Source organism: Thalassophryne amazonica, chromosome 2 (assembly GCF_902500255.1).
Source record: "Thalassophryne amazonica chromosome 2, fThaAma1.1, whole genome shotgun sequence".
Classification (NCBI taxonomy): Eukaryota; Metazoa; Chordata; class Actinopteri; order Batrachoidiformes; family Batrachoididae; genus Thalassophryne; species Thalassophryne amazonica.
Window position 1 is genome coordinate 148,844,007 of NC_047104.1, and position 27,102 is coordinate 148,871,108.

Here is a 27,102-nt window from a genome sequence, read left to right on the forward strand (position 1 = left end):
ATCTCGGCAGGGAGGTGGAGTTGCTGCCCGGCTTATATGGGATGTGGTGATGAAGTGGTGATGAGTGACAGCTGTCAGGTGGTAATGAGTGGCAGCTGTCATTCCCGGCTGCACCCTCTCGTGCCTGAAGCCCGCCATTCAGGCAGGACACCCTCTGGTGGTGGGCCAGCAGTACCTCCTCTTCAACGGCCCACACAACAGAACCCCCCCCTCAACGGGCGCCTCCCGGCGCCCGACCAGGCTTGTTAGGATGTTGTGTGTAGAAGTCGGCCAGGAGGGCCGGGTCCAGGATGAAGCTCCTCTTCACCCATGAGCACTCTTCGGGTCCATAACCCTCCCAGTCCACCAGATACTGGAACCCCCGGCCCTTTCGACGGACATCCAGGAGCCTGCAAACCGTCCATGCTGGCTCCCCGTCTATGATCTGGGCAGGAGGCGGCGCGGGTCCGGGGGTGCAGAGTGGTGAGGAGTGGCAGGGTTTGATGCGTGACACGTACAATACGGGATGAATCCACAGTGAAGCTGGTAGCTTCAGCTTCGCAGTGAAGCTGGTAGCTTCAGCTTCACTGCGGCTGGACTGAGGACTTTCAGGATGGCATATGGTCCAATGAAACGGTCTTTCAGCTTTTGGGATTCAACATTGAGTGGGATGTCCTTGGTGGATAGCCAAACCTCCTGCCCGGGCTGGTATGCAGGGGCCGGGGAACGCCGGCGGTCTGCATGGGCCTTGGCCCTCGTCCGGGCTTTAAGCAGAGCAGAGCGGGCAGTACGCCACACCCGACGGCACCTTCTTAGGTGGGCCTGGACCGAGGGCACGACGACCTCTCCCTCAATGAGCGGAAACAATGGGGGCTGATACCCCAAACATACCTCAAACGGGGAGAGGCCGGTGGCAGATGAGACTTGGCTGTTGTGAGCGTACTCGAGCCAGGCCAGATGGTTGCTCCAGGCCATCGGGTGCGTAGAGGTCACGTAGCGGAGGGCCTGCTCCAAATCCTGGTTCGCCCGCTCTGCCTGTCCGTTTCGTCTGGGGATGGTACCCGGACGAGAGGCTTACGATGGCCCCCAGTTCCCTACAGAAACTCCTCCAGACTTGTGAGGAGAACTGGGGACCCCGGTCAGAGACAATGTCAGATGGAATCCCATGCAGACGTACGACATGGTGGACCAGGAGGTCTACTGTCTCCTGGGCCGTCGGGGGCTTCGGGAGGGCCACGAAGTGGGCCACCTTGGAGAACCGGTCCACTATCGTGAGGATGGTTGTCATGCCCTGGGACGGCAGGAGGCCCATGACGAAGTCCAGGCCAATGTGGGACCAGGGGCGATGAGGCACAGGTAATGGCTGGAGGAATCCCTGTGCTCGTTGATGGTCAGCCTTGCCCCTGGCGCAGGTGGTACAGGCCTGGACATACTCCCGGACGTCGACTTCCATGGATCCCCACCAGAAGCGCTGCCGGACCACTGCCATGGTTCTTCGCACCCCTGGGTGGCAGGAGAGCTTAGAACCATGACAGAAGTCCAGGACTGCAGCTCTGGCTTCTGGTGGGACGTAGAGTTTGTTCCTCGGGCCAGTCTCCGGGTCCGTGTTCCGTGCCAGGGCCTCCCGGACGGTCTTCTCCACGTCCCAGGTGAGGGTGGCCACTATAGTGGCCTCGGGGATGATGGTTTCTGTTGGATCTTACAGCTCGGTTTTGACTTCCTCTTCATGTACCCGGGACAAGGCGTCGGATCTTTGGTTCTTGGTCCCGGGGCGGTAGGTGATCCAGAAGTCAAAACGCCCGAAGAACAGTGACCAGCGGGCTTGCCTGGGGTTCAGACGCCTGGCAATCCGGATGTACTCCAGGTTCCGTTGGTCCGTGAAAACCATAAATGGTACTGCGGCTCCCTCCAACAGGTGTCTCCACTCCTCAAGAGCCTCTTTCACCGCTAGGAGTTCCCGATTGCCGACGTCATAGTTCCTTTCTGCCGGGGTCAACCTGCGGGAAAAATAGGCACAAGGGTGGAGGACCTTATCGGACTCCCTGCTCTGGGACAGCACGGCTCCGATCCCTGAGTCAGAGGCATCCACTTCAATGACAAACTGGCGGCTAGGATCGGGCTGCACCGGAACTGGTGCAGTCGAAAACCGGCATTTCAACTCCCTAAACGCGGCTTCGCACTGATCCGACCAGGTGAAGGGGACTTTTGGGGAGGTCAGGGCTGTCAGGGGACCAACAACCTGACTGTAACCCTTAACGAACCTCCTGTAGAAATTTGCAAAGCCGAGGAACTGTTGCAGTTTCCTACGGCTTGTCGGTTGGGGCCAATTTCTCACCGCCGCAACCTTGGCCGGATCAGGAGCGACGGAGTTGGAGGAGATTATAAGCCCCAGGAAGGACAAAGAAGTGCGGTGGAACTCGCACTTCTCGCCCTTCACAAACAGCCGGTTCTCCAACAACCACTGCAGGACCTGACGTGCATGCTTGACATGAGTCTCAGGATCCGGGGAGAAGATGAGAATATCGTCTAGATATACGAAGACGAACCAATGCAGGAAGTCCCGCAAGACGTCATTTACCAATGCTTGGAACGTCGCGGGGGAATTTGTGAGGCCGAACGTCATGACCAGGTACTCAAAATGACCTAACGGGGTGTTGAATGCCGTCTTCCATTCGTCTCCCTTCCGGATCCGAACTAGGTGGTACGCATTACGAAGATCAAGTTTTGTAAATATTTTGGCTCCATGCAGGGGCGTGAACACTGAATCAAACAGGGGCAATGGGTATCGGTTGCGAACCGTAATCTCATTCAGCCCCCTGTAATCAATGCATGGACGGAGTAAGCCGTCTTTCTTGCCCACAAAAAAGAAACCAGCACCCATCGGGGAGGTGGAGTTCCGGATCAGCCCGGCAGCTAACGAGTCCCGGATGTAGGTCTCCACTGATTCGCACTCTGGACGTGAAAGGTTGTACAGCCTGCTGGACGGGTACTCGACGCCCGGGATCAAATCAATGGCGCAATCATACGGACGGTGTGGGGGAAGAGTGAGTGCCAGATCTTTGCTGAAGACATCAGCAAGATCATGGTACTCCTCAGGCACCGCCGTCAGATTGGGGGAGACTTTAACCTCCTCGTTAGCGGTCATACCGGGGGGAACCGAGGATCCTAAACACTCCCGGTGGCAGGTTTCGCTCCACTGAGCCACAACCCCAGATGGCCAATCAATCCGGGGATTGTGTTTTATCATCCATGGGAAGCCCAAAATAACGCGGGAGGTAGAAGGTGTTACAAAAAACACAATCTCCTCCCGATGATTCCCAGACACAACCAGTGTTACAGGCTGTGTCTTGTGTGTGATTAAAGGGAGAAGGGTGCCATCTAGTGTCCATACCTTCAATGGTGAAGGAAGGGCCACTAGAGGGAGCCCCACTTCCTTTGCCCATCTGCTGTCCAACAGATTCCCTTCTGACCCCGTGTTCACCAGTGCTGGGGCGTGAAGGGTTAGATCCCCACTCAGGATCTTAACTGGGAGTCGCGCAGATTTATGTGCACACCCCTCGTGCGTGTTATGACCCGCCCTTAGCCCAGTTTCTAAGGGCGAGTGTTGTCGTTTTGGCCGTTTGGGACAGTTTTTCTGTATATGCTCTTTTGAGCTGCAGAGAAAACACTCCCCGCGGGCCAGCCTCCTCAATCTGTCATCTGATCTAATTTTGGCCCTGCTCGTTTCCCTAACATCAGCAGGGGGAGCTGTTGCCGCACGGAGCCCTCTGGCTGTGGAGCGTGGAGAAGACGGCTCCCTTTGGGACCTGGAAGGAAGAGGGACGGCTCGTGCCTGACCACGCCCTTCGCCCCGCTCCCGTCGACGTTCTGCTAATCGGTTGTCTAACCATACTACCAGGTCGATAAGCCCGTCTAAATCCCGCGGCTCGTCCTTAGCCACCAGGTGCTCCTTAAGGACCAGAGACAGTATGTTTACAAAGGGTGGGTGATCGAACACCAGTCTGGAGGAGTCTGCCTCACCTCAAAGCAGATTAATAACATAAGCCACCCGGCTGGAGTCTGACGCGTACATAACGGGACGCTGTGCAAAGACGAGCGAACACTGCATCAGGAAGTCTGCGCACATCTCTACACAACCTCCGTACGGCTCCGGAGGGCTTATGTATGCTTCAGGGGACGGAGGGGGGGTTCGTTGAACGACCAGTGGAATATCTGTATTCGGCGCCTGAACAGCAGGAGGAGGTGCTGCAGCAGCGCCCTGCGTGCACGCTTCCACCTGGGCAGTGAGAGCCTCCATCCTCTGATTGAGAATAACATTCTGTTCGGTCACCAAGTCCAACCGAGCAGTGAAGGTGGTTAAGATTTGCTGCAGCTCACCTAATACACCTCCTGCCGGCACCTGTGCACCCTGCGTTTCCATTGGTGGTTCACTCGATGATTGACGCCCCTCGGGATCCATGACATTGGCCGAGATATCCTGTTGGGAAAGTGTAGTGACACGGACCCACAACAGGGGGCGTAAATGAACGGACAATGGATAAGCCAAAATACAACAATTTAATGTTGTGAATGTGCACAATGGAAAAACAGACAAATACAATTTAGACTAACAGTCAATAATACTAGGTGACGTGTGGGCAGGCTCGAGGATAGAAGACGCCTGTCCAGAGAAGAGCCGTGCCCCACACGCTTTCCACTGCCAGCGGATCTGGAGCACACCGGAGCCACCAAGCGCTGGCCACTGCCTCCGACTGTCAGATCTGGTACTGCTGGCAGGAAGAACAGGACAGGTGATGGTGGGTGTGTGAACACCCAGCAAACAGTCAGAAGAGGGTGGGAAACACCTCCACCTCTTAATCACAATATTCCAGAATTAAGTGCAGATCCTGTTGGTATACTTAGTAGTCCCCAACCGAGGAGCGGAGTACGCCAACTCCCCAACACACGACTACTCCTTACGTACAAACAGGTTCGTCTGCAAAAGTAATGTTACACACAGAAGCAAAGACGTTACTACTGTTGTGTTTACTCAGGCTGAGCGGTTTACCTGACGGGTAGACGATATCTCAGCAGGGAGGTGGAGTTGCTGCCCGGCTTATATGGGATGTGGTGATGAAGTGGTGAAGAGTGACAGCTGTCAGGTGGTAATGAGTGGCAGCTGTCATTCCCGGCTGCGCCCTCTCGTGCCTGAAGCCCGCCATTCAGGCAGGACGCCCTCTGGTGGTGGGCCAGCAGTACCTCCTCTTCAGCGGCCCACACAACACAAGGGCCCTTAGTGATTTTCGGGCCAGGCTGGGATTTGAACCCAGGAACCTCTGGTCTGAAAATGTGATTACGTCTTGCCTATCAGGATATGATTCTTCAGTAAAAATGTCATAATGATATATACTCAACAAAATATAAACGCAACACTTTGGTTTTGCTCCCATTTTGTATGAGATGAACTCAAAGATCTAAAACGTTTTCCACATACACAATATCACCATTTCCCTCAAATATTGTTCACAAACCAGTCTAAATCTGTGATAGTGAGCACTTCTCCTTTGCTGAGATAATCCATCCCACCTCACAGGTGTGCCATATCAAGATGCTGATTAGACACCATGATTAGTGCACAGGTGTGCCTTAGACTGCCCACAATAAAAGGCCACTCTGAAAGGTGCAGTTTTATCACACAGCACAATGCCACAGATGTCGCAAGATTTGAGGGAGCGTGCAATTGGCATGCTGACAGCAGGAATGTCAACCAGAGCTGTTGCTCGTGTATTGAATGTTCATTTCTCTACCATAAGCCGTCTCAAAAGGCGTTTCAGAGAATTTGGCAGTACATCCAACCAGCCTCACAACCGCAGACCACGTGTAACCACACCAGCCCAGGACCTCCACATCCAGCATGTTCACCTCCAAGATCATCTGAGACCAGCCACTCGGACAGCTGCTGAAACAATCGGTTTGCATAACCAAAGAACTTCTGCACAAACTGTCAGGAACCGTCTCAGAGAAGCTCATCTGGCATGCTTGTCGTCCTCATCGGGGTCTCGACCTACTCCAGTTTGTCGTCGTAACCGAATTGAGTGGGCAAATGCTCACATTCACTGGCGTTTGGCACCTTGGAGAGGTGTTCTCTTCACGGATGAATCCCGGTCACACTGTTCAGGGCAGATGGCAGACAGCGTGTGTGGCGTCGTGTGGGTGAGCGGTTTCTGATGTCAATGTTGTGGATCAAGTGGCCCATGGTGGCGGTGGGGTTATGGTATGGGCAGGCGTCTGTTATGGACGAAGAACACTAGTGCATTTTATTGATGGCATTTTGAATGCACAGAGATACCGTGACGAGATCCTGAGACCCATTGTTGTGCCATACATCCAAGAACATCACCTCATGTTGCAGCAGGATAATGCACGGCCCCATGTTGCAAGGATCTGTACACAATTATTGGAAGCTGAAAATGTCCCAGTTCTTGCATGACCGGCATACTCACCGGACATGTCACCCATTGAGCATGTTTGTGATGCTCTGGACCGGCGTATATGACAGCGTGTACCAGTTCCTGCCAATATCCAGCAACTTCGCACAGCCATTGAAGAGGAGTGGACCAACATTCCACAGGCCACAATTGACAACCTGATCAACTCTATGTGAAGGAGATGTGTTGCACTGCATGAGGCAAATGGTGGTCACACCAGATACTGACTGGTATCCCCCCCCAATAAAACAAAACTGCACCTTTCAGAGTGGCCTTTTATTGTGGACAGTCTAAGGCACACCTGTGCACTAATCATGGTGTCTAATCAGCATCTTGATATGGCACACCTGTGAGGTGGGATGGATTATCTCAGCAAAGGAGAAGTGTTCACTATCACAGATTTCGACTGGTTTGTGAACAATATTTGAGGGAAATGGTGATATTGTGTATGTGGAAAAAGTTTTAGATCTTTGAGTTCATCTCATACAAAATGGGAGCAAAACCAAAAGTGTTGCGTTTATATTTTTGTTGAGTGTATGAAAAATTGTGGGTTCTAGGCTGTTCACAATCAGATAATTGGCTCCCAGTCACATTTAGGATTGATTTTAAGATCCTGCTGCTTGTGTTCAAGTGTTTAAATGGTTTGGCTCCCGAATACCTCTCTGAGCTTTTGACTCCTTATGTTCCGGTCAGATCAGTGAGGTCAGAAAGCCAGCTTTTATTAAATGTGCCCAGATCTCGATTAAAAACTCGAGGTGATCGGGCTTTTTCGGTGGCTGCGCCTAAACTTTGGAACAGTTTGCCTTTGCACATCAGAGCTGCTCCATCTCTAGAGTCTTTTAAATCTGTTCTTAAGGCTCATTTTTATGCTTTGGCTTTTAATACAATTTAAGCTGTGTGTGTCTGGTTTTATGTGTTTTTGTATATTTTGGAATTTTAATGCTGTTTTTTTTTGTGTGGTATGGTTTTTGATATTGTTTTTACTGTGAAGCACTTTGGGCAGCTGCTGTTGTAAATGTGCTGTATAAATAAAATTGACATTGACATAAACAGACAGACAAACAAACATGAGCAATAATAACCTCCTCGGCCTCACAGCAAGTAGGTCATGGAATCGATTCCCACCTGTGGCATTTCTGTGTGGAGTTTGCATGTTCTCTCTGTATTTGCGTGGGTTCCCTCCAGGTGCTTGGGCTTCCTCCCATATTCAACAACATGCAGGTTAGGTAGATTGGAAACTTTAAAATTGTCCGTAGGTTTGCATGCGGGTGTGAATGCATTTGTTTATGGCCCTGCGACAGACTGGCAACAGACTTCACAGAAGAATGAAGGTCCAAGTCTTTAGGGTCCTGGACAAAATCTGGCATCGCGGTGTGATTAAGTACCTGCATAAGAAGGGGTTAAAGCCCAAGGACATTCATGCAGATATGGTTGCTACATTAGGGGATGAAGCTCCCTCCATATCTACAGTGCAGAAGTGGGCAGATGAATTTAAGAGGGGTAGAGAGAGCCTTGAAGACGACCCAAGGTCTGGGCGGCCTGCAACAGCCACAACCCAGAAAAACATTGACCTTGTTCATGAAATGGTGATGGACGACAGATGATCGATGATTAATCAGCTAGCAGATGCTGTGGGAATATCCTGTGAGAGAACTGAACACATTCTGCATGAAGAACTTGGAATGTCAAAGGTGTTAGCTCGGTGGGTGCCACGTCTTCTGATGCCTGATCAGAAACGCACCAGGCTAGTCACATCGAAGGCAAACTTGGCGCAATTTGAAGAGGATCCAGCCAATTACATGGAACGTTTTCTTACCCAGGATGAGTGTTGGGTTCACCACTTTGAACCAGAGACAAAAAAATAATCAATGCAGTGGAAACACCCAAGGTCACCACCTCCAAAGAAGGCCAAGGTCGTTTCGTCTGCGGGGACGGTCATGGTTTCAGTTTTCTGGGATGCCAAGGGCATTGTGTTCCTGGACTATCTTGAAAAGGGACAAACCATAAATGGACAGTACTATTCTAACCTACTGAGACAGTTACGCGAGGCTATCAAAAAGAAGCGACCAGGAAAGCTGACGAAAGGGGTGCTGTTCCATCAAGACAATGCCCCAGCTCACAATTCAACAGTGGCCATGGCCACTATCCACAAGTGTGGATTCGAACTGGTAGATCACCCACCATACTCCCCTGACTTGGCACCCTCGGACTTTCATCTGTTCCCAAACCTGAAAAAAAACTTGGCTGGGAAGCACTATCGGAGCAATGATGAGGTGATGGCTGCCGTTGAGGACTATTTTGACTCTCAAGATGAAAGCTTCTATGCCAAGGGAATCGAAGCACTCAAGCACAGCTGGAAGAAGTGTGTGGAGTTACAGGGAGACTATGTAGAAAAATAACCCTGAATTTGTTCAATTCGACAACTGCATCATAGTCAGCCTTAGAACTTTTCAGCCTACCCTCGTACTGTATGGTTGTGACATCTGGACGCTAACCAGTGAAATAAGGCAATGACTGGGTCTTTGGTTCCAGGTCTCTTCGGAGAATCCTTGGGTACCACTGGAATGACTTTGTTTCAAACGAGCAGTTACTTGGAGAGACCCAGTTGAGGACTATTACTTGCATAGCGCGGGAAGGTCAGCTATGACATTTGAGCCCTATAGCTCATTTTTGTGCATGATCCAGCATGTAGATGCCTCACTATTGAGGACTCCAGCGGCTGGAGAAGGCCAAGGAGACACCTATGCTTCACCTGGCTACAGCAGGTATGTGGTTATTTTAGGAATGTTAGGATGGACCAGTTGTTTGTCTGGGTGTATACCATACAGGCACCAAGGTGGGCCATCGTGTTGTGGATGCGGCGAAGTGTGGCACCAGCTCATGCTCTTAGACTTGGCTTAAGAAGGGATAGACCAGTTGTCTACCTATGTGAGTTCCATCCAGGCCCCAAGGTGGTTCCTTAGTGTGGGCGATGTGGTACCACGTGGCATCCAACACATGCTCCCAGACCTGACCTGACAGATCCATGCCAGGAAAAGGCGAATCTCTTACTTCAAGCAGACATCTTCATTTTGTGATAACTTGACAACTTGGACGATGAAACAAAATGTTTCATATGTTTTGTTGAAATCCTCAGACATTTGTTTCTGTGTGAACAATTATTTTTGCTGGGTTAGTTGGAGTGGTGGTGGTGGCATGCTGGGGGCTAATGAGTGTCACTCTGTGGGTATTAAGAACCCCCCGGATGGCTTAAAGTCGATACTGGCAACAAGAGAATGCGTTGCCAACTCTTGCCCTGGTGGGCCATCTCAGGTGGGGCATTGGACTAACGCTTTGGGTGTCTGTCCCTCTTTTGGACTTTGGGTCTGCACTGCCATGGCAACATGAATGTTCTGCCTGTGATGATTCCATGGCTGGGGGTTCCTTGTATGGCACTGATGCCCTCCATGCAGTTTGGGGCCTGTGTGGTACTGATGTAATTCTTCTAATTCACATTATCACAGGCCTCATTCTATTTATCACACTTACTTCAACAGTCTATTACTCTCTGAGATTTATAGCTCTCGCCACAAATATGCACATATATGTAACTCATATTTACTCAATGTACCCCTTATATATGTACAACTCTGTATATTTCTATGATTACCATTATTGCCATGACCATCTCCTCTGTTAAACTGTTTCTTTCTTTCTTTGTTTTTTTCTTTAAACTAGGGATGCACCGATCCACAATTTTTTCACTTCCGATCCGATCCTGATACCTTTTTTTGGATATCTGCCGACACCGATGCTTTTCTGATCTGATACTAATGCTCTGTTTGCTTTAATATTACTGTCATTATTGTTGATTTTATATGAGGATTTTCTTAAAAAGGAGACCTGAAAGTTGAGCTACAATTTGCCAGAAGGTGCATCTACAGTGGGGCCAAAAAGTATTTAGTCGGCTCCTGACTGTGCAAGTTCTCTGACTTAGAAAGATGAGAGAGGTCTGTAATTTTCAACATAGGTACACTTCAATTATGAGAGACAAAATGAGAAAAAAAAAATCCAGAAAATCACATTGTAGGACTTTTAAATAATTTATTTGTAAATTATGGTGGAAAATAAGTATTTGGTCAAGAACAAACAAGCAAGATTTCTGGCTCTCACAGACCTGTAACTACTTCTTTAAGAAGCTCTTCTGTCCTCCACCTGTTACCTGTATTACTGGCACCTGTTGGAACTCGTTATCTGTATAAAAGACACCTGTCCACAGCCTCAAACAGTCAGACTCCAAACTCAACCATGGCCAAGACCAAAGAGCTGTCAAAGGACACCAGGAAGAAAACTGTAGACCTGCACCAGGCTGGGAAGAGTGAATCTACAATAGTCAAGCAGGTTGGTGTGAATAAATCAACTGTGGGAACCATTGTAAGAAAATGGAAGATATACAAGACCATTGATAATCTCCCGCGATCTGGGGCTCCACGCAAGATGTCATCCCGTGGGGTCAAAATGATCATGAGAACGGTGAACAAAAATCCCAGAACTACATGGAGGGACCTGATGAATGACCTGCAGAGAGCTGGGACCAAAGTAACAAAGGCTACACACTACGCAGAGAGGGACTCAAATCCTGCAGTGCCAGGCGTGTCCCCCTGCTTAAGCCAGTACATGTCCAGGCCTGTCTGAAGTTTGCCAGAGAGCATATGGATGATCCAGAAGAGGACTGGGAGAATATCATGTGGTCAGATGAAACCAAAATAGAACATTTTGGTAAAAACTCAACTTGTCGTGTTTGGAGGAAGAAGAATGCTGAGTTGCATTCCAAGAACACCATATCAACTGTGAAGCATGGGGGTGGAAACATCATGCTTTGGGGCTGTTTGTCTGCAAAAGGGACAGGACGACTGATCCGTGTTGAGGGAAGAATGAACGGGGCCATGTATCATGAGATTTTAAGCCAAAACCTCCTTTCTTCAGTGAGAGCATTAAAGATGCAACGTGGCTGGGTCTTCCAGCGTGACAATGATCCCAAACACACTGCTCAGGCAATGAAGGAGTGGCTCCGTAAAAATCATTTCAAGGTCCTGGAGTAGCCAATTCAGTCTCCAGACCTCAACCCCATAGACAATTTGTGGAAGGAGTTGAAAGTCCGTGTTGCCCAGTGACAGCCCCAAAACGTCACTGCTCTAGAGGAGATCTGCATGGAGGAATGGGACAAAATACCAGCTACAGTGTGTGCAAACCTGGTGAAGACGTACAGGAAACATTTGACCTCTGTCATTACTAACAAAAGGATATGTTACAAAGTACTGAGTTGAACTTTTGTTATTGACCAAATACTTATTTTCCATCATAATTTACAAATAAATTCTTTAAAAATCCTACAATGTGATTTCCTGGATTTTTTTTTTCTCATTTTGTCTCTCACTGTTGAAGTGTACCTACTATGATGAAAATTACAGACCTCTCTCATCTTTCTAAGTAGGAGAACTTGCACAATCAGGGACTGACTAAATACTTTTTTACGTAATTGTAAGATGAAAGCCTAGTTTTGATGTTTTGGTGAAATAATTAAGTACTTTTATTTTTAGAGACTTTTATAGTCTTATTTTTATAGACTTAAACAGAAATGACAGCACTCTCTGTCTGTCTCTTCTTCTCAATTTCAGTGGAGCTTTATTGACATGGGAGACAAATGTTTACATTGTCAAAGCAAGTGTTACAGAGTAAAAAATTAAAAAATTAAGTCCTCTCCCTCTCTCTGTCTGTCTCTCTCTCAGTGTCTCTACCTCTGCCTGTCTCTCTCCGTCTCTTTGCCTCTCTCCCTCTTTCTGCCTGCCTGTCTCTCTCTCGCTCACTTGCTCTCTCCCTTCGTCTCTCTCTTTTTCTTTCTCTCTCGCTGTTTTCGTGCTGCGCAAACTTTGAACTTTTTGGAAACACGAAGCTTTTCAACTGTAAAATAAATGTATCATCGACACTCACGCTCAGGATTATAATGGAGACTTTTTTTCCCTTTCAGTGGACAGAATCTCTGTTCGGCTCCTCCTCGGCTGCACACTGAGCTGGCTTTTCATAGCATTTGATGGCCTCGGGACAGTGAAGCGGCTAACTTGTCAGCACACATTTTCAGCAACAATTCAGCTAATTTTTTGGAAAATCTGTGCTTGACGAACAGACCATTTGAACCCAAGAGCCGGGCAGAAATTTGCCACAAACTACAGCTAGAACACTGCAGAATAGAGCTCTCTCAAACTTCGCAGCTTCAGAAAACCTCCCCCTCTCCTCCTCCCGCTTGGCAGTAAACAAGCAGGGAGCAAACAACAGCAGTTGAGAGGATTCACAGCAGCTCTTCTCCAGTATTGGAAAACATCACGGGTTGGATCGGTATTTTCCGATACATGAACCCGATACTAATCCAGGATCGGATTGGCCCCATCCCTGCTTTAAACCACAGAAGAAATAAGCAGAAAATTTAGAAATTTAGGTTTTCAACAGATGACAAACCCAATATTTCCAAAACCACAGATTTTTAGTTGAGAGCAACATACACAATTGGCTGCTTTGGTAACAATCATTATGCAAAATATTAAAAAAATGTAATGCCTAATTTTCATTTGATTCCAGGAAATCTGCATTTTCTAAAGTTTTTTTTTCACTTAAATCAGTACTTTAAACTGCATTTTTCTCCATTCAAAAAATAGAGAAACTAGATTTTGCACCTGAAACCTTCAAATGCTCCCAGCAGCAAATGCTTCTCACCTCACAAGATAAACTAACAAATGCACATTTGCATGTTAATAATTTAAAACTAAGTGCCAATCTTAAAAAAGGCATAATTTTCAATAATGAGAACTGCGGAACTGCGCCCTAATACCTTAAATAGATATCAGTATATTTCTATTTACATTATCGGACATACAACTCCAATTCCAATGAAGTTGGGACATTGTGTAAAATGTAAATAAAAACAGAATACAATGATTTGAAAATCCTCTTTAACCTATATTCAATTGAATAAACCACAAAGACAAGATATTTAATGTTCATACTGATAGACTTTGTTGTTTTTGTGCAAATATTTGCTCATTTTGAAATGGATGCCTGCAAAACGTTTCAAAACGTTGGGACATGGCAACAAAAGACTGGGAAAGTTAATTAATGCTCAAAGAACACATAATTGGAAACAGGTGAGTGTCATGATTGGGGATAAAAGGAGCATCCCCAAAAGGCTCAGCCATTCACAAGCAAAGATGGGGCGAGGGTCACCACTTTGTGAACAACTGCAAGAAAAAATAATCCAACAGTTTAAGAACAATGTTTCTCAAAGTTCAAATGCAAGGAATTTAAGGATTCCATCATCTACAGTCCATAATATAATCAGAAGATTCAAATAATCTGGAGAACTTTCTACATGTAAGCGGCAAGGCCGAAAACCAGCATTGAATGCCCGTGACCTTCGATCCCTCAGGCGGCACTGCATTAAAAACCGACATCATTGTGTAAAGGATCTTACTGCGTGGCCTCAGGAACACTTCAGAAAACCACTGTAAGTTAACACAGTTCGTCACTACATCTACAAGTGCAAGTTAAAACTCTACCATGCAAAGTGAAAGCCATACATCGACAACATCCAGAAACGCCGCCGCCTTTTCTGGGCACAAGCTCATTTGAAATGGACAGACGCAAAGTGGAGAAGTGTGCTGTGGACTGATGAGTCCATGTTTCAAATTGTTTATGGAAATCATAGATGCTGTGTCCTCCGGACAACAGAGGAAAAAGACCATGCAAATTATTAACAGCGCTAAGTTCAGAAGCCAGCATCTGTGATGGTATGGGGGTGTGTTACTGCCCATGTTATAGGCAACTTACACATCTGTGATGACACCATCGATGCTGAAAGGCACATCCAGGTTTTGGAGCAACACATGCTGCCATCCAAGCAATGACTTTTTCAGGGACGTCCCTGCTTATTTCATCAAGACAATGCCAAGCCACATTCTACACGTGTTACAACAGCGTGGCTTCATAGTAAAAGAGTGCGGGTACTAGACTGGCCTGCCTGCAGTCCAGACCTGTCGCCCATTGAAAATGTGTGGCGCATTATGAAGCGCAAAATACGACAACGGAGACCCTGGACTGTTGAACTGAAGTCGTACATCAAGCAAGAATGGGAAAGAATTCCACCTCCAAAGCTTCAACAATTAGTGTCCTCAGTTCCCAAATGCTTATTGAGTGTTGTTAGAAGGAAAGGTGATGTAACACAGTGGTAAACATACCACTGTCCCAGCTTTTTTGAAACGTGTTGCAGGCATCCATTTCAAAATGAGCAAATATTTGCACAAAAATAAAGTTTATCAGTTTGAACATTAAATATCTTGTCTTTGTGGTGTATTCAATTGAATATAGGTTGAAGAGGATTTAAAAATCATTGAATTCTGTTTTTATTTACATTTTACACAACGTACCAATTTCACTGGAATTGGGGTTGTACTTCAAAACCACAGGTAGTATTCTAAACTGCCATTATTGAGATCTGATCTTTAATATATCTGGAGAAAATGGTGAAAATATAACAACAATTATGAATCTCACATTGTAAAAAAAAAAAGTTCAATATTCAGCTCGTGCCCCATCCCTACACAAGGTTCAGAAAAATCTGCAGTTTCTAAGTGAAATCCAAAAAAATGGGGCACAAAACATCCTCCTTGTTACATGAACTGCAATTAATATATCAATTTAATATGACACAGAGATATATTTGTTTTTTTGTACACAGTGTTGCCCTCCAGTGGACGTTACCTTCTCCCAGAGGCTCCAACGTGTGGATCATCAGCTGGAAGATGGTGCTCCTCAGGGACGTGTTGTGGAGGGAGGCTGTGCTGCCCCCTCGCTGCAGGGTGGGACGCACCTGAAAGTCACAAAACACATCAGCATCGCAAACCACCACAAATCTTGAAGAAGCTTTCAGAGAAAGTAGAAGTTAAAACTTTTGAAGGCTGAGACCAAAGACGGTGCCAATAATGAAGTTGCAAATAGTGAGAATTTCCTGCTAAAAACTAGTTTTTAAAACTTCAAATTGAAGGCTGTACTGCCTGAAAAAAATATTCAAAATGTTTTGGGGGGTAAAAATCCTGAAAAACACTCTTTTTAGATTTGGTTTGTGCAATTTGTATTTGTGTTTTTGTTCTCTGTTTTTTAATGCTTGTAAACTGTGAATGTCTTGATCTTGTTATGTCAGTTTCTCTTAATTCCCAATACTGGGTCATTATAGTATTCTATGTGCATGGAGACCATAAGAAATACAGCAATCTGACATTTGACCCGAATGACTTTGACCTTTTCCCAAATGTTATACCTCTGGCTGACCTTGCCAGGGCATTTCTCGAATCCATATCTGGGTTGAACATCAAATTCCTTGACCTTGACCAAAATTAATTCCTGAATGAGAATCTGAATACTTCAATGATCCCGAGAGGAAACTGAGTAATGGCAACTTTAGGATCAACCTTCACTCATAGATCAACTTTGGTAGAAATCAGCAAAACAGGGCAGGGAGACCTGACCTTGGCCTTCAGTCAGCAGGTAGGAAAATCAGCAGCAGGTAATTCAGTCACTATCTGCAAATGTTGTTTCGAGCTTTAAATCTAAAACCCTTCTGGTTCTACCAAGCATTTGTTGATGTGACCATGTGCATAAAATATACAGACCAAAACACAGTCTCCTTGTTGCCGCTAAACAATTGTTTCTATACCCTCAGTTTCATTTTGTTGTCCTGTGATTCTGACGGTGTTTTGCTGTGCTGAGGGCTGCCAGGGTGTGGTGCAGGTTCTGGTTTGTTTTCGGGAGGTGGAGCAGGAGGAACTGGAGCAGGAGGAACTGGAGGAGTTGGAGCTTCTCTCTCCTGCAAATCAAACAATGTGTCAGTTAGTTGGAGAACCACCGAGTTCAGTTGATGTGCATGAATAAGTGCATGAAAGTTTAAGTTTTTGAAAAAAGTAATTTAAAAAAAATCACAGAATGAATGCTGACAATTTTTGTTAAATGGTACACGTGTATATACAGATCCAATCACAGCTCTTTTGTTTTCTTTTGCTGCTCATCTCCATGCAAGACCTTCAATTTGAGCATCTGTTGATGTTGAACTTGGCGCAATATTTATTAAAATGTCTGTAACAACAAAATCATCCAGTGTGAAACCTTTCTAAGTGATTTCCTACTGTATGTACGTATGTCTATATAGACCTACTTGCTTCTAAAGCAAGTCTGGTCAGGTTTAGGAACATGCACGTTTCCACCCTGTCATCCTCGAGAGACTGCCCCAGGAGCAAGCTGGCAACCATCTCTTTCTCCTCAATCTTGGCATTTTATTTGTTGACTTGCTAAACAGAGTATATTCAGTGTTACTGTCACTGAGAAAATAGATTATATGAAGTTGTAATTGCCAACAGGTGCTACAAGCACTTGCTTCTTTCATTCATTCATTTTCTGCTGCTTAGGGCCCCTTCACACATAACATGATTGAAGCCGACTGGTGCATGAAGGAGGAATTGCATGCCACTCGTGAAAAATCTCACCCACCTCAAATGCCTCGTACAGCTGTCACCACAACCATTCACACACACCGACGGCTGAAAGACAGCGAGTGTCCTGCGACCTGTAGCTGTTCAGATATCTGTGCTTGCAAGTCACAGCTGGAGAACACCTGTAGCGGCTTGTAGAATAAGACCTCGCATAACTTTACCGTGAGGCACGGACGTTGGCATGCTGTCCTCACGTGGAAATAAATATATCACATATCGCCTCTCAGCTGACTGCTGCGTCAGCGCACCGCAACACTGGACACCACCACGAGGTGCATGTAACTGCAAGATTTTCCCACATTGTAATAATTAAAACACATATCACATTTGCAACGCTGTCACCAGCGGATCACTGCGCACTGGACACGCCATGCTGACTGATGTGTTCACGATGCGAGAGCGGGCTCTTCGTAAGACGAGGGCCTGGCTGTTGTCTTCATGAGACGAGCGCATGAAGTAATTCATATAAAACATAAGAAGAAGAACAGTAATCCACGTCATTTCATTACTTCCTGGTGTACATCTAGGCAGAGGCTAAGTCTGCTCTTTATAAAAGGAATTAAGTATTATAAATTAATTTTTTGTTTGCAGATTTTCATCTGGTTTCTGCTTCTTTCGCCCAACTTATTGTGTGTTACATGTGAAGGGGCCCTTATCCGGGTCTGGGTCACGGTGGCAGAAGACCAAACAGCTCATCCTACGTACATGTCCCTATCCATGGCCAAGTCCTCTTACTCTTCCTGGGGGATTCCAAGGCGATCTCAACCCAACTGGAAAATATAATCCCTCAAGTTTGTCCTGGGACTACCCCAGGGCCTCCTCCCAGTTGGACATACCTGGAAGACCTCCCTTGGGAGAGGACCAGGGGGTATCCTCACCAGATGACCGAACCACCTTGGTTGGCTTCTATCAAAGCAAAGAAGCAGCGGCTCTACGTATGGTCCCTCATGGATATTCTAGCTTCTCACCCTGCCCCTGAGTGTAAGCCCAGTTCATGACCATAGGTGGGGACAGGAGTGTAAATTTACTGGTAAATCAAAAGTCTTGCCTTTTGACCCAGCTCTTTCTTCAGCACAATGGTTCATTTCAGCATCTGTAAAACATGAGACACCGATCCAATCCATCTATTGATCTCATGCTCCAACTTACTCCCATTCGTGAACAAGACCCTGAGATACTTGATCTCCTCCAGTTGGAGCAATAACTCTCTTCTGACCCAAAGTGGACAATCCATTCTTTTCAGACAGAGGACCATGGTCTCAGATTTGTAGGTGCTGGTCCTCATCACAGGCACATCGGAGATCACTGATGAAGCCAGTAGAACAACATCATCCTCAAAAAGCAGAGAGGTAATTCTAAGTTCACCAAACTAAACCCCCTCCAGTTCATGACTATGTCTTGAAATCCTTTCCATGAACATCACAAACAGGATGTGTGACGAGGAGCAGTCCTGGAGTCCCGCAGTGCTCAGGAACAGGTCTGATATAATGCCGAGGATGCAGACGCAGCTTCTACTTTGGTCATATAGAGACTGGATCATGTGCTGCATCGTGTCTGGCATCCCATACTCCCACATAACCCACATAACGTACCACAGGGCACTTTCATTGGCCAGTTAATTTGAAAACTTCAATTTCAATACAAACAAAACATTTAAATGCAGTTTTCAACCACAGCAGTTCATGTGACATGAGGCTGAATTAGACCCCAAAAATAGCTCTGGTGCACATTGTCTTACAACTGAAGCAGTGAGGCTCAGAGGCATGAAGGGCGGGACTGGAAAACCACCCAATTCAGTGCTCATGGGGTCCAGCCTGGTGTGGGGTTCATTTACAACCGTTAAAACAGGAACAATGCTTTGGTCTTTGGTTATATTTGTTTCAAAGATTTTGGAGAAGCGAAGTTTGATTTCAACAAGCAATTAAGTGGGCACATCTCTGGCAAATGAAATGGTAAATGAGCTGACTATTGAAAATACACAAAGAATTATGAAAATACTGGTGTATTGTGAATTTTTTGATGACATATTTAGCCATAAACATGGGAAATTCCATTGGGAAGTATCTCCTTTTGAATTCTACTTTGTTTACATACAAAGCTATGTGGACCCGAACCAGTGCCAGGCAGCAGAATGAAATCTGCAAAGACAGGAAGAGTAAAATCACTGGGATGCAGTTGTCTTTCAGGGTATGTATTTATTACTACTTTGTGCTTATTCAGATGTATTTCATGCTGTTTTTTTTTCTGAATACACTGTGGGTTAAAAAGGAGACAGAAGCGGAAATACTTTGATCAGCAAATACCAGAATTTTACTTGAAAGCCATATTACATTTGTGTACAAAAATCAACCTGGTTTGACTGCCTGTGCTGACGTAAATCCTCGATGATCTTGGTAAATCTAAGAAAAAATATTAAGTATATTAATCCTTTCCAAATATTTTTAATGAAATTTACCAAATAAATTAAGTATATTTCATAAAATATAATTTGTTAAGCAAATTCTCATTTATTTCAATGAAATAAACTCAAATAATAAATATGAAGTTAAGATCAAATTAAGTGTTAAATTTTTAGGAATTTCATTTGGAATATCCAACTCAAACAATCAATTGAATGCGTTTCAGAGATTTTATTAAGTCAGTATAGCTGTCCAATTAAGGGTCGCGGGGGGCTGGAGCCTATCCAGCGACCCGATCCTGGATAAGCAGTTGAAGATGAGTGAGTGAGTGTGAGTATGGCTGTTTCTTACCGGATATATAGAAAGCCACTGAATTACTTTTTAGAGTGTGTGAGACTCAACTGTCGGGAGCAATTTGGCGTTAAAAACCTCGGCCAAGAGCCCCAACTGATTTATGATCAAACTGGGATTTGAACAAAGGATCCTCTGGTGTCAAACCCACCACTTTAACCTTTTAAATAACCACCTGCCCAGCACAAAAACCATCACATGACTGAATCACTGCTCCCCTAAAGGACCAGCACGGCCAAACCTAATTAGACAAAACACAAGAGGATGTAGACAAAACGGATACGTGTCTGCAGAAGCAACTTCTGTTGACACGCAGTGTGTTTTCTCTCCTTTCATCTGCTCACAGTTGGTGCTGATACAGTGAAAGAGGAAGGGCGATTTGTCTGAGCAGGTGACCGTGCACGATTGTGTGGTGTCCTTTGATGATGCTGAAAGGATCCCAGGTGTCACGGACGGCGTGACGGTGACGTACAGGAAGCACGGTTTAGTTTCTGCTACAGAGCTGAAATACCAGCATGGAGCTCGTGTGGGAACGGATTTAAAATCATGAGGAAATGCAGTTGTGTATTTTATGAAAGGTTTCCCACTAAATTGGGAAAGTGACTTAGTATATGTAATCTAAGTAAAGTAACTTAGCATATGTAATCAAAAGCATTTTTTTGTTTGTTCCTCAGGATGAGGCGGCTGTTACTGTGATCACCTTAGATTCTTCAAACTTAAGGGCCCGGTCCCACTGGCGTTTAGGAGGATTTGCGTATGGATTGCACACAAAATTGGCCCATATTCGCCAAACATCCGCAATATCCATGTAACATGCCTGTATGATCATCCGCAGAGGCATGCATGTCCGCAGCCAGGATTTTTGAGCTGTTCAAAAATCTGGATGTGGATAACATCCGCCTTACATACTCAATTCATACTCACTCTATGCACTGTGTATCTGCCGTTAACCGCTGATATCCGCAACTGACGGGGATTTGCGGCTTGACAGCGGACTGGGACAGTGTGTAAAACAGATATATATCGTGCCCATCATGTCCACATCACAAACTAAAATAAGTTGTAGCAAATGCATACAGATTGGCCACGACTAAAGTGTTTTTATTACATGTGCTTTGCAGCTGATTTGCGGACAATCTGTGAATGCATAACAAACACGTCACGTAAACCCAAAGTACTATATGTGGCAGAAAGCGACATACCTGCCAGTCAGCGCCGGTCCAGCTGTGTAGATCCACAACGACGTAGCTGCTGCAATCCAGGACTTTTATTTAACACCAACAAAAGGAAGAGTTGCTGTTTAGCCACAACTCACGCTGAAGTCTGTTTTCTGTGACACTCTCAAAAAACAAAAAAAAACACAGTCTCACACCCAAGCGGCTTCCCCCCTCCCGCTCCCCAAACTCATGAACAGTTAACCCTCGCATGACAAAATGAACATTAACTCTGTGATCAACTTGTAAAGTCCAGCAAATGCTCCAGAGGCTGTATTGTGTGAATAGTGACGCCGACAGCCTGAGTGAGCTTATTTTATGACTGCAATGCAGATGCCGTGCACGCGCAACACGTGCGCGATGCATTCAGAATACACCCGTAATACTGCCGTGATAATCTCAATGTGTCGGATCAGTTTCCTCACTACATGCGTTATATAACCGTGATTGTTCATCATATATTTGCTATATATTATTAATATACTCAACAAAAATATAAACGCAACACTTTTGGTTTTGCTCCCATTTTGTATGAGATTAACTCAAAGATCTAAAACTTTTTCCACATACACAATATCACCATTTCCCTCAAATATTGTTCACAAACCAGTCTAAATCTGTGATAGTGAGCACTTCTCCTTTGCTGAGATAATCCATCCCACCTCACAGGTGTGCCATATCAAGATGCTGATTAGACACCATGATTAGTGCACAGGTGTGCCTTAGACTGCCCACAATAAAAGGCCACTCTGAAAGGTGCAGCTTTGTTTTATTGGGGGGGGGATACCAGTCAGTATCTGGTGTGACCACCATTTGCCTCATGCAGTGCAACACATCTCCTTTGCATCATCCGTGAAGAGAACACCTCTCCAACGTGCCAAACGGCAGCGAATGTGAGCATTTGCCCACTCAAATTGGTTACGACGACGAACTGGAGTCAGGTCGAGACCCCGATGAGGACGACGAGCATGCAGATGAGCTTCCCTGAGACGGTTTCTGACAGTTTGTGCAGAAATTCTTTGGTTATGCAAACCGATTGTTCCAGCAGCTGTCCGAGTCGCTGGTCTCAGACGATCTTGGAGGTGAACATGCTGGATGTGGAGGTCCTGGGCTGGTGTGGTTACACGTGGTCTGCGGTTGTGAGGCTGGTTGGATGTACTGCCATATTCTCTGAAACGCCTTTGGAGACGGCTTATGGTAGAGAAATGAACATTCAATACACGAGCAACAGCTCTGGTTGACATTCCTGCTGTCAGCATGACAATTGCATGCGCCCTCAAATCTTGTGACATCTGTGGAATTGTGCTGTGTGATAAAACTGCACCTTTCAGAGTGGCCTTTTATTGTGGGCAGTCTAAGGCACACCTGTGCACTAATCATGGTGTCTAATCAGCATCCTGATATGGCACACCTGTGAGGTGGGATGGATTATCTCAGCAAAGGAGAAGTGCTCACTATCACAGATTTCGACTGGTTTGTGAACAATATTTGAGGGAAATGGTGATATTGTGTATGTGGAAAAAGTTTTAGATCTTTGAGTTCATCTCATACAAAATGGGAGCAAAACCAAAAGTGTTGCGTTTATATTTTTGTTGAGTATATCCGTAATTCATACTTGGACATTTGTCATTTTTGGCCATTTTTGTTGCGGACGACAACGAACGCCCGCAATTTGTATACTCAATTCATGTGCAATTAATCCTCTCCTCAGTGGGACAGGGCCCTAAGGCACAGGAAGTACCTACCACCAAGGGAACACAAACCAATTTTTTTTTGCACAAAGTTCCCCATCGGTGACCAAGACAAAGGTCAACAACAATCATCATAATCCATATTGATTCCACATGCTGCCAGATATCATTCCTGACGTAACTCCAGGTATACACGGAAAATAAGCATTGTGGACTTGCTGTGGCACCGTGACAAAAATGGAAACCTTAAAGCTGTACTGCCATTCAAATTTCACAAAACTGAAAGAAAACAATTGTTTCTACCCAAATCCAAGCATTATCATGTAAGTTTATTTCTGTCCCTTGTTTTTGCACTAGGGACCGCCACAGCAAATCCAAGGTGGATCTGCATGTTAAAATGGCACATGTTTTACACCGGGTGCCCTTCATATTACATGGAGAAATGTGGCAGGAGCGGGGTTTGAACCGGGAACTGTCCGCACAGAAATGAAGCGCACTAACCCCTTGTCCACAGCTCATTTAAATGAAGAGAACATTTTTACCTGGGGGGAATTCCATGGTGAATATTGTCTCTTTCTTTTAACGCCATCATGCAGAGTTTGCAGGAGGAAATGCGTGTACGCATGCGTGAGGTTTTGAGATTATCTGTGACCTGACCCACGTTCCCGGTACATGAAAGGTAACATCCATAAGATGTCTTGTTTATCCCTTCAGAGGTGTTAAGTGGTTATAAAAACATTTTTAGATTTAGAAGTGTTTATTTATCCCTAACTTTTACAAAATATATAAGAAATACATCTATCTATAAAGCAAGAAGCGCCTGTGTGTGTGTGTGTGTGTGTGTGTGTGTGTGTGTGTGTGTGTGTGTGTGTGTGTGTGTGTGTGTGTGTCTTGCATATCTCTCTGACTGTTTGCCAGATCGGCCTCAGCTTTGGACATGGTTTACACATGGCACGACGATGTGCATCCTTTATTCTGAATTTTTTTTTAATTAATTTTAAAAACCTTTATTTTGACATTAAACCTTTATTTTGATGTCGAACATTAGTATTTCCAAGATGGCGCCGTCTGTGGCATCTCTGTCCTGCAAAACCTCCATTTGTATATGGATTTCCGTCAAAATTAAGTTAGTGGTATATATATATATATATATATATATATATATATATATATATATATATATATATATATATATATATATATATATATATATATATATATATATTATGGCTTTATTTTGACACGAAATGTGGCCCTTTGAAAAGGTGACCCTGTGGTTAAAAACGAGCACATCATTTCTTCTTCTATGGCATTTGATGGCAGCCGGTGTCCTTATTGTTGCATTGCTGCCACCTTCTGCATCAGTCTGTAATAACAGTAGTAAATCTTCTTGAGTCCAGTTTCTTTCGAGTATTTAAAAAGCCAACACTTCTCCCTCACTTGGCCTTATGGCTAAAATACTTCCTACAGAAACTTCTTTCAGGCCTTACAATTGATTTCCTTCAGTTTTTACTCTTTAATGATAAACCATTCAAAAATGACTAGATATAGTTTGTAAACTAACATATTTTGAGGGAAAATTAAAGCACTGTGCTAAATACTGTACAGGTATATCCATTGGTTATGATTTTTTATTATTTATGTTACAAATGGTGGCACTGAAAGTGCTTCATTCTGGTGATGGCATTTCCAAACACTTTATTTAGAATTCAATTACTCTGGTGGTGGTATTTGGCAGTATTATGTAGTATTGATCTGGTGATGGTCTTTTTTTTTTTTTGTTAATTAAATTTTTTTAGCTCCCAATTTTCTGTAGGAATACAAACTTCCTACAGGCACTGCACTAGATTTATACAGAAATAAGCTGTCATGTAGCATTTTCAGCCATCTTGATTTACTTTTTAGGGCAAGTAGCCCCCTGACGTCATGCTGCCTTTCTTTACTCTGAATGGCAATCACCATGTTCTATAGGTCACAGCAACTGATAGCGTGAATTTCTACCCACCGGGGATCAAAATTCTAAATTGTTTCCTGACAGCGCAAATTTGTGGTCGTACTGGCAATATATTTTGAATCCCTTATTTAAATGCCGAGGAATGAAATTATAATGGTGCCAAAGAAAATTTGTTTTGACTTTCATCTTTAAAAACACAAAGGCTCTACAGCTTTAAAAGTTACTCTAAAAAATAAATAAACAAACTGATTTGTTTGTTGCCATTTTACTGTTTATACGTATGTTATCTCTTATTAATATCATAAAGAAAACCACAAGAAAATTACCAAAGTTAATTAAAAAAACGTTTTGTTTTCTTAATTTTCATATAGGTAAAAGAAAAAATGTGTGAAATTTCCAAATCTTCATTTTCAAACAAAAATGTTTTGTTTTTTTTGTTTTTTTATTAAACAAAGTAAATAATAATTAAAAACTGCATCACTTTGATGGTTTACAAAGGTTTGCCAACACATTGTAAAGACAACAAGTGATACAAATCAGTGAATAATGATTTGCTTAATACGAGGTTTTAGTCAAGCAATCAATCAATCAACAACTTTATTAATCCCACAAGGGGCAATTTCATTTGAGTAGTCTGTTAAAAAAAACACAATAACATAACATATAACAACAATAAATAAATAAAAAACATGGCAGACCTACGGAGCATTTAAAAGTCGAATCACGGAAGGGATAAATTACTTTAAAAACTGGTTGGTGGATGAACTTTAGGATGAACGGTCCTAAAATGTTTACTTAATTTAATTCAATTCAATTTATTTAATTTATATAGCACCAAATCACAATAAAGTTGCTCCAAGGTGCTTCACATAAGTAAGGTCTAACCTTACCAACCTCCAGAGTTGCTGGGTTATCAAAAAAAAAAAAGTTTTTCACACCATGTTTTCCTTGACCTTTGACCAAACTACTCCAAAATCTAATCACCTGTAGATATCTATCCAAGTAATATCCCCCCCAAGTTTGAAGGAAATCTGTCTGCTTATGAGTTTTTTTTCTCCACACACACATTTATAAAAACAATACTCTGCTATCTCCGATTTCCTTGATGTGCAGGGTAAAAATCGATGTCACCTTTTTCATACTTTCAATACAGTAACTTTATCCATTGCTATAAATTATTGTCTGCGGCTATGTTCGAAGATTTACGGCAAAAACTACAAGCCGCGAGACTTCCTCAACAGTGACATCCAACTATCACACCGACTGACCTTCTCTGGCTCCTCGGCTGTCCACACTTTGACGATGCTCATGTGCTTGTTGAGCCACGTCTTGACCATCTGCTCGATCTTACTGTTGAACTTCATGAAGCTGACGTAGCCAACGTAGCCGAGCACCAGCAGGATGCTCTCCCACCACAGAATCATGTTGTCCACGAAGAACACAATGAGCATGATCAGGTGCACGATGTAGAAGGTGACATCCCGGAACAACGGCCACCAGGTTAGGTTCAACATCTCCCGCGAGAAGATGGCACACATGCCAATCACAAACAAGATGTTGAAGACTGCCGATCCCACGATAGTGCCAATGCCCACGTTGCTGTGGGCGATGAACACACCAATCAGGGAGGTGAAGAGTTCAGGGGCCGAGCCTCCAGCCGCCATGAAGGTGGCCCCGGCGACATCATCAGAAATGTTCAGTTTGTTAGTGATGACCTCCAGCGCGGGAACAAAGAACTCATCACAAACGATAGCCAAGGCAACAAACATGTAGGTCATACCTATGATGTGCAGGATCACCCAGCCTTGTCGGCGCTGCTCCACTGAAAAGATGTCCTGGGGATACTCGCCCTTCTGGTGTGGGGATTGGAAAGGTGGAGCCGTGGTGATTGATGCCGGCGGTGCAGTTGGAGGGACTTTGGGAGGCTGAGGATCCACATAGATACATTGTTCAATATCGGTCCTGTTGACAATCAACACTAGCGAAGGTTTGGTGCCATCGGGTGAAGCATCAACCTCCTGCTCAGTCACGTTGACCTCCCTAATGCTGACCTCCATAACATCACCGCCATCCGCTCTGCGTGACGGCTTGACATTCAGGGTCAACGTGTAGAAGACACACAACAGCAAACCGGAGACGAAGAAGACGACACGACTCCTCCTGAGCCTCGTCCTCAGAGGCGAGCGCGCGTTCATCGCCCTCGTAGTTTCAACTCCAAAAAGGGGGTGGTGGGGGGGGGGGGGGGGCGTTATGTCAGATGCATTGCTATTCTCTGACCAATCCAGCACCATTGCATGGTGTGAAGACACCGCTGACATGGAAGAGACACACACAGGAACACCCAGCAGGTTTCATCTTTGACAGCAGGCGTGAAGGCAACCAGCTGGCCTCAACCTGACACAGGGAACATAAAACAGGAATCACATGAACGTGTGTGTGAGAAGATTTCTGCATGAAGAAGCTGTGTGTGTGTGTGTGT

The 27,102-nt window shown here is 44.9% G+C and overlaps 1 protein-coding gene across 1 annotated transcript in view; it reads right to left on the reverse strand.

The window, feature by feature from the left end:
• Window positions 1–26,843, reverse strand: part of LOC117504384 (sodium/potassium/calcium exchanger 2-like) — a 70,788-nt gene extending 43,945 nt beyond the window's left edge. Inside the window, exons 1-5 of the mRNA XM_034163857.1 lie at window positions 25,892–26,843; window positions 16,186–16,335; window positions 15,234–15,342; window positions 12,074–12,080; window positions 2,470–2,473 (exon numbers count right to left, since the gene is read on the reverse strand). Of these exons, the coding sequence (XP_034019748.1) occupies window positions 2,470–2,473; window positions 12,074–12,080; window positions 15,234–15,342; window positions 16,186–16,335; window positions 25,892–26,818 (1,197 nt within the window). The 5' untranslated portion in view covers window positions 26,819–26,843. The remainder of the gene's footprint in view (window positions 1–2,469; window positions 2,474–12,073; window positions 12,081–15,233; window positions 15,343–16,185; window positions 16,336–25,891) is intronic.
• Window positions 26,844–27,102: the final 259 nt, after the last annotated feature.